We start from the raw sequence: 9,027 nt of genomic DNA on the forward strand, positions 1-9,027 counted from the left end.
ATAGCAGTCTTTAATATCTTGCTCCTGGCAATACCAAAGTTGAAGTTCTGTAGGTGGTAGTTGTTAGGCAAATGTTAGTTATCCCGTTGTGAGACTGCTACACAACTAATAAGTGCTAGTGATTGGTGAGGTTGAGATGGCTTCTTTTTGCGCCAACTTAGATTATTTATTCCTTTATTAGTGTTTTACAGTTGAATGAAGAAAAAAAGGACTTCAGTATGCTGGACAAAAGATGGTTTATTTGAATTCTGATGGTACCTTTCTATTTCTTAGCTAATTTCTAGATTACAATAGATTCGCTCTCTCTACATGTGTTTCACCATTCAAAAATGTAGAATGATCATAAGGAGAGATTTAGTTAGATAATACCTGAGATATAATTCCCTTATTTTGGAGGGTATATTTCTTAATTTCAGAAAATGTTCTTTCCAGAATCCACTAATGACACTTCCTTATACAATGATTTTGGTTCCTTATAGACCGACTACTTATTTTCAAATAGCTGTCAATAATTCCTTTGATTCAAGGGTTCTGGCTTACAATTGGGATAAAGGCTATGGGTCCGCCTTGAAAAAAGTTGCGATACTTCTTGTGATCATATTGAACTACCTCATGGACAGTCTGAAGCCTCTTTCATCAAATAAAATCTGAAGTAGCCCCAAATGTCCATTGTCCTGGTCGCGGGATGCACAATTTCCCTGTAGATCTCCTCGCACCCGTTTGCTCTGAGCAGCTCTTGCCGCCATTGATCTTTGGATGTGGTCTTATCCATCCACTTCAATGCTCTACATTGTCTAGCCAACAATAATAGGATGCTCACATACTTAATATAGATCTGTTGTCACCCAAAAATGATATCACATATTCAGGCAAATAGATCAAGTGATATTCAAGTAAACATAAGTATTCTTGCCAAAGTTACTAGACACATCACAATCACTATGCTTCATTTCCATATGTTAAACCTGTCCCAACAATGCCATGACATATAGAGACATTTCCCCACTAGAAACTGCCAGCTTTGCACAGCATTCGCACACATTTCGCATTCTGTTAGTGCACGCCGCTGCATCATGTCACCTGTCTCTGCCTCTGACCAATACAAATGAAACAGTGGGGAATGAGCATTTAGGAGAAAGAGCAGGGGCTAGCATGGTGCCCAATATGGAGAATGACTTTCAAGTCCCAGTGATGGAAGTATTTCTCTTCTGTTCTTTCCTTCGATCAACAGTGAGAGCTATTCTCTGAGGTTCAGTCACTACTATTCAATGGTGGCGGGCTCTTTAGCAATGCATGAACAATCATTTGTGACATTTGTAGATGGGCTTGGTGTGGCCTAGTTCACGGTAGCTTCAAATCACCAGATATTTTCCAGGCATCAACATGACTACTAGTTTGTATGGTTGTGTAGGGTTCTGCATAACTCTGCAGGGTTCTATATAGTTATGTAGGATTCTGTAGGGTTTTGTTGCTTAGCAACTGAAGTGGGCTCTACTTTTTAATATTTCGGTAACACACCATTGATTTACGCAACATTCTCCTTAGTGCGGCGTTCATCTCCTTATTCCTCAGACTGTAGAGGATGGGGTTCAGTGTTGGTGTGACCACAGCATAAAAAACAGGGATCAGTTTCTCTTGATCTAAGGAGTAACTAGAGGTTGGTCTCAAGTACATAAAGAAGGAGGTGCCGTAAAACAGTACTACTACGATGAGGTGAGAGGTGCAGGTGGAGAAGGCTTTGCGTCGCCCTTCTGTGGTGCGTATTTTCAATATAGCAGAGATGATCTGTACGTAGGAGATTAGGGTGAGCAGGAAGGATCCAAAGCCATAGAGTCCTCCAACCACAAAGAGCAACATTTTGCTGGTGTGCGTGTCAGCGCAGGCCAAGTTCAGTACTGGTGGAATATCGCAGAAGAACTGCTTGACTTCGTTGGATGCGCAGAATGGAAGGCGGAAGGCGAAGATGGTGTGAATCATAGAGTTGAGAAAGCCACTTATCCATGAGCTGGTGACCAATGAGTAGCACACCATTCTGCTCATAATGAGGGAGTAGCACAAAGGGTTACATATGGCAACAAATCGGTCGTATGCCATGACGGCAAGCAGAGTGCACTCAACACTGCCGAGTGCGATGAAGAAGTACAGCTGTGCAGCACAGCCAGCAAAAGAAATAGCATTCCTCTCGGCCAAAAAGTTGGCCAACATTTTGGGGACGGTGACAGAGGTGTAGCAGATTTCAAGGAGGGAAAGTTGTCTTAGGAAGAAATACATGGGCGTGTGGAGATGATGGTCAGCCAAGGTGATAGTAACAATGAGAATGTTCCCCATCTGCATGGAAAGGTAAAGTGACAGGAACAGAACGAAGAGTCCAAGCTGAAGCTCAGGGAGGCTGGAGAAGCCCAGCAGCAGGAACTCCACCACACGCGTTTGGTTTTTCATGTCTTCATCAGGGTGTAGATGTGGTATCTTTGTGGATGGAAAAAGGTGAACAGATTACAAATGAAAATTGAATTTCAGGGGCTTGTAATGCATGATCAACTTATTTGGAAAGCTGTGAGGCGGAAATTATGTAACGGTTTTCTCGTTCTATATATCTTTGTATTTCTATGTGTGTAAGTGACTCTATTGTCTCTCTATGTCTCTTTTTTCAATTTATTTCTGTCCTTCTCTCTCTATCATACCCTATTTTCCTGTCCGTTGGCATCTCTCACGCTTGTGCTCTAGCGCACTTCCCCTGTCTCTCTCATTCTGCCTTTGCTTCTCTGTTTATTGTTCTTCTGTCTCCAATTCTCACGTGCACTCTCTCTCTCTGTCTGGTTCACTTGGTCTTTCTTTTCTCACTCTCTCACATTGTCTCCCCCTTTCTTTACCTCTCTCCTTGTCTTTCTCTTTCTCTCGTTCTGTCCACCTGCCTCTGCCTCTCTCAGTGTCTGTCTCTACAGGTTAATACAATGAACTGGATTACAAAATGGTCAATCCTTTCTTTGGACTTAGTTACCAGTTACACTAAGCAAGAAAGAGCCACACTCTTATGTGTTTCAGTTTCAAGAATTACTTATTCCACAGAATTAAATCCTTTCTTCAATAAAAGTCACTTTTTAAAAATGGTTTAACTTGTTCTTCAGTTCATGTTTTGAGAGATACTCTGTTTTCCAAGTACTGCAGTACAAAGGACAACAAAAACGAACACACTGACAAGTGCAGTTCTATAGTTCTGCATTACATCTTAAGTAAAACGCTAACATGTAACAAGTTAAAAACAACCATTGTGAAAGCCAATAGTTTTAAGAGTTTGTAGTTGTCTGTTGTATTTTACTTTTATAGGTAAGAATGCCGTAAATTATTGGGCTCTACTTAGCCAGTAATTCCTACCATGTCTGCAAATGAGTGCTTGCATAAAAATAACATTAACAGTAGACGTAGTAGAAAGACTTCGGCGCTGTAGTGTACAGAGGTATTTTTACTATGTGCATTGCTAATGTTACTTGTCAGCAAACACTATTTATTTATATACAGGGAGGAACAATGCTCTTTTGATCACAAACGAATATACAATAGCTGTAACTATGCTTGGGAATCTTAAGGTAAGCTTGATGATTTCTAAAGATGAGGTAAGGTGATGTGGGTACCGGTGAGCTAAGTTGGAAGGGAGAAGGTCTGAGCTAAAATGGCAGGTAGTAGGCAGGAAAGAGCATAGTAGGCATGGATAAACTAGGATAAGTGGGGATATGTAGGATGAGCCGAGCGACAGGTTTTTTTTTCTTTTCGTGGCGATAAGCAGGGGTGAGGTAGCATGGGTGGCTGAATGGTGGGTATAGAAGGGTGGACAGATAGTGATGAAGTAAGGGTGATAGAGTGGGGTGGGATAGTGCAGGATGACCTAGGTTGAGTGTGTATAGGCTGAGGTGACCTAAGGTGGGTGGGTTGCTAGGGATAGGCCTGTGTGAGGTACGTAGGGTGGGTGGGCAGAGGTGAGGCAGGGAAGGTGTGGGTAGAGCATGGTGAGGTGGGGGTGGGTGGGGATAGAGTGAGGTGAGGGGGAGTGCCTGTGCATAGGGAGGAGTATGGTATAGAGTATTAGGATAGGATTGGAGTAGAGGGAGGTGAAGAAGGGTGAGTGAGGTTAGAGAGGGGCAAGGAAGTGTGAGTGCTGCTAGACGTGTTGGGCAATGGTGAACAGGTGCAGGGGTAGTGTGGCAGATGAGAAAGAGTGGAGGAAGAAGGTAGAGTGTGGCAGGGGTGTGGTATGGGGTATGATGTTAGAGTATAACAGTGAGTAGAGAGTGAGTTTAGATGGTTGGTGTGGAGTGGGGGTGTGTAATGGGGTGTCGAATGGTGTGTAGGCATGAAGTGGTGAGGAAGTGAGGCATAGAGTTGGGGTGTATATTGGTGGTATTGAGATGTTTTGTAGGATGATTGGGTGGTCTGGTGCATGAAGTGGTGGTGTGGAGTGGCTGTGGTGTGGTTGTGATGTGAGGTGGTGGTAGTGTAGAGTGGTGGTGTAGAGTGGGATCAGTTGGTGTGGAGTGGTGGTGTGGAGTGTGTTGTGTGGTTGAGGGTTATGGTGGTGGTGTGTGGGTGTGGTGTACAGTGGGGTGTGGAGTTGAGGTGTAGATACATGGAATGGTGTGTGAAGTGGCAGTGTGGATTGTAAAATAAAATGTTATTGTAACATTTAGTTTATACAAACTTTAATTACAAATCAAATCAGAACCTCCCTACATCTGTTAAGATCTTTTCACATTCCCTCATTATTTCTACCACCCAACGCCTCTTAAGACCATCACACAGCATATCATCATTCATTAAGTCCTGATCCTTTCTCCGAGGAGCCCCAATTAGGCTATCAAGAGGCTGTTTCGTGGTCCAAGATCTTTTCTAAAAAATCGACCACTGCACAGGTTAACATGACATTGTTATCTGACAACAACCTGAACCACCAATCCTTAATGTAATCGCCTAGCGGTGCACATCCCCTCAAGAAAAATTATGGTTGGGTACTTACTTTGACACATTCGATCATCAAATGTTTTAACGATCATTGTGCAGAATCTACATAGGTTGTCTTTTGTACCTTTGTCATGTTTTATCCACAACATCTCTTTCGTTTTGTAAGCATGTAGGCAAAGCCTCAAAAAAATTATTGCAATGTGGTCTCAAAGGAAATCTTGCAAGATATTTTGGTAAATTGTCCAGGCCGTTATCAGACACTCCTGTGTAAAGTGATGTCACCATGTTATTACAAACTTCATTATTCAGGATCTAATTCCACTGTCTTAATTTTTTCTTTGCCATTTGTGGAGTTGCCAGCACAGTTTGTCATGATATATCTGCAGATCCAAGACTTTCTTGATTTTATTAGCCCAGATCAACAGGATTCCTGAATGAGGATTCTGAGTGGTTGACTCAAATATCCCACACGGTGGAGCATCTTCAGATAGATGCATTTTACGTAGAGCTGCTATTGATTTCCGTTGTATGGTTCCATGAAGAGGCTCTAGCCCTAATTCATGCCTTATTGCCACAATAGAGATTCTGGGAGGTAATCGCAGCACCCGTCTCCTGAATTGACCCTCTAATATTGCCCATAGATGATGATTGATATTCCAACTTGCCTCAGCCCCGTATATTATTGCAGGGATAACTTTCTGGGTATAGAAGGATCTTATCGGTGATAGCGTGAATTTACCATATTCGAAATGCAACTTTTGACCTTGCATAGCAAATACAGACATGCAGTGCTTCAAATCTGCCACCCAATCCCATTCCCTGACAGATTTGTTAATTTGTACGCCCCAATATCGAATTACTCAGACAGACTCTATTATCTCACGTGCAGCTGTCCAAGTAAAAGTTTGACTCTTCTTTGGCTCGATGTACCAATTGCTATGATTTTAGATTTTTCCAGCGTTTATTGAGAGATCATTTGCTTGGAATCAAGATTTGTTAGCAGCCGCTGTAAGCCAATTTGGGTTAAATCGAACAAAACAATGTCATCAGCATAAAAGGCCCAACTGATTTGCTGGCCATTTAATTTTGGTGGAAAACGGTGGGCCTTATTTAAAGCTCCTGAGATATCTGAGATGAATAGTTTAAACAATAGTGCTGCTAAGGGGCAGCCCTGTTTTACACCCTTGGTTGTTGTTGTTACTTTGTTTGTCAGATGACCACTTTCATCTAAGCGAACTCTGATGGATGTTGCATTGTGCGGCACCATCAATGGATGGAGTAGAGCAGGCGGGCATGACCATGATGATAGTTCCCCCATAGTTTTCTACGGTTGATTGTGTCAAAAGCTTGGCGCATATCAGTGAACAAAATGAATAATTTCTTATGGGACTTAAAAGCTTCAAGCTTCAATACATTTACTATTAGTAGATTTACTTCACTTCCAACTTCTTTGGTAAAGACTGTTTGTCTGCAGTCCAACAAACCAGTTGCAGATGCCCATGCTGTTAGTTTCTGTTGTAAACAAGTGGCAACAATCTTGCCTATTATATCCAGTAGGGCAATAGGGCGGTAGTTGCTAGGATTGTCCCTATTGCCCTTCTTAAATATAGGAATAATCACTGCTGATTTCCAGGATGTTGGAATTTCCTTTGAAATCGATATGAGCTGAAACAGTTCCTTCAACATTAAATTGGTCAACCCATCGGGTCCTGCTGCACATGAATTTTTTAGCTTTTGGATCATTGTTGCAAGGTTTTGTCTCAATTCACATACATCCCATGGCTCTGAGTAATCTGGGATTTGTAGCTGTTTGTACATCAATGTGTCATTAAAGACGGTTGAAAAATGTTCTTCCCATACTGAAGGGGTTTATTCCAATCAATAATTTTGCATCTTGACATAATGAACCCTTATTGAGAATTTTCCAAATTTCTCTGGCTTCATGTTGAGTAACCAATCTAAGCACCAGTTCAGCACATTCTTGGTCTCTTATTAGTTTGAATGATTTGAGCCAATTGTGATATTTCATTTAATGTTTTTTGATTGCTTTTGGAACATCTCTTCCAGTTCCTTTTTTTAAATCTGTCTGATGTCTTTATTCTGGTTTTTTTTCTCAAGGCTCACCATAGCGCTGAACACATACATTTTGATTGTAAAGGGCTATTTGCATTAGCCATATATGTACAAAATTGCTGAAGTAATGGTGAATAGTTTATTCTTGGAGATGCAGAAATGGAACTCACAGCCATGCTTTGTCTTAGCATATTTATTTGAAAGTAGTTTATTCTTAGTCTATTGCCACCTTGATTTATTTCAACCGGGCATGCATTTCGCCCTAGTACAAACAATTGAGTTTTGACCATAATGAGGTGGAAATCCAGATATAGTCTAAGATTTTTTGGCTTGTGTCTCTGTGCCAGGTGTATCCGGCAGGAATATCACCTTTTATTTTCCCATTTATCATTTCACAATTTCTCGCCTCTCAAAAGTTCTACATGGATGTCCTTGACCTTGTATTCTGACTTTCGAACCATGAAAAATTTAAATCTCCACAGATTATTATTGTGAGGTCTAAACGATTTGTTAGACAAGGGTCAATTATGGAGGTCGTTGCATTGATGTATCGTGCTGATGAAATCATAGCTGGATTCAAGTAAGTATTAATCAGTAGAAGATATTTTGTTTGAGCTTTTCCAATATGCATTTGCAGCAAGGTTCCTTGCACAAAAATATTTGGATTAAAAGTTTGCTTAACCACCCACCCATGAGAATTATTCACCATTGTTAACAATCCAGAAAATGGTTGTGCTTATTTTTTCCTGCTTCGTTTAACAGAATAGAATAGCCGTCTTTTACCAGAGTGTTGCGCATCCAAGTTTCTTGCAGGCATATCGCAAAGTTATTTGTCAACGGTATAGGAAAGTCTTGAAACAGGTGGTGGAAGTCTCTTGTATTCCATGAAATTAACCCACTTGGTTCTTCTCTACAGGATTGTGCTAGTTACGTCTGGTGTTTACTTTGGAAGCCACGCCTCCTGGGATAACCCTCATTCTCTCGCTGCCATGAAGCCGGTGATGTCCTTACAGATTTCAAGTTAAATTGTCGCCTCAACGCCGCCCATCTTGAATCATTTGTTAATTTGAATCCGTTTGGCTGCCTCGGGCTGACATCTCGAGGTTTAGACTGACCCCTCTCGACTTGTATATCAAAGCCGTACAATATGATCTCGTCTTTTGCTGCGAAAATAGTTTTTTCACTGCCGTTGACTTTATGTGCAGAAAGACTTTGTCAGCGGAGTCTTCTGATATATATTCTACAATCATTATATCATCTGTATTGATTGTACGCAGTGAAGGAATATTGTGCAATAGCCTCATCGCATTTCTTCTATTGAGATTGACTTTGTTGTCATCTGGGAAGAGATTTTCTACCTGAATCTTCCACGCCGTTGAGCTCGTTTTCACACTGAGCTCTGGTCCGGCTCTTACTTTTAGTGCTTTTTGATTTTTCGTTTGTGCAGATGTCATTTTTGGATTCAAATTTAAACACGGTTTGTTTGCCACTCTCTCTGCCGTGGGTGAAGGTCTTGTCGTGGCAGCTTTGGAACTTCGGATAGGTGTCTTTGAGTGAATATTTGGCAACAAGATAGCTTTTTGTTTGTGGCGAACTGCGTCCGCATGGTGTATATCACTGGAACCTCTAAATATCTTCACTTTTGTGTCAACTTCATTAAGGGAACAGTTATCTGCATTTGAAGAGCTTTTTAAGCTCTTAGAATCATCCGAGTCGATGGAGTAGGTTGAGAGATCACATAAGTCAATTGAGCCCTCTCAGCAACACTTGAATGAGAGTCTGAGTCAAGCCGAGTGCGTTTATTAGGATTTTGTTTATGAATTGTTGCCTGGTGATCTCTTAGATGTGATTCTTCCTGAGACTTTGAATTTATAACTGGGTGTTGCCCTTGTATTTTTTTCTCTTCAGTACTTTCAAAGAGACCCAGTTTTTGAGGGGTTGTTAGATTTCTTACAGATTGTTTAGTCTTTGAGGTTTTACTCCTTGGGGCTTTAATGGCAGCGT

The 9,027-nt window shown here is 41.2% G+C and overlaps 1 protein-coding gene across 1 annotated transcript; it reads right to left on the minus strand.

Moving 5' to 3' along the window:
- Nucleotides 1-1,491: 1,491 nt before the first annotated feature.
- LOC138555577 (olfactory receptor 5V1-like) lies at nt 1,492-2,439 on the minus strand. The gene has a single exon (XM_069642610.1). It carries the CDS (start codon nt 2,437-2,439, stop codon nt 1,492-1,494), a length of 948 nt encoding a protein of 315 aa, XP_069498711.1.
- Nucleotides 2,440-9,027: the final 6,588 nt, after the last annotated feature.

This window comes from Ambystoma mexicanum, chromosome 1q, assembly GCF_040938575.1.
Source record: "Ambystoma mexicanum isolate Mex_15411 chromosome 1q, UKY_AmexF1_1, whole genome shotgun sequence".
NCBI lineage: Eukaryota > Metazoa > Chordata > Amphibia > Caudata > Ambystomatidae > Ambystoma > Ambystoma mexicanum.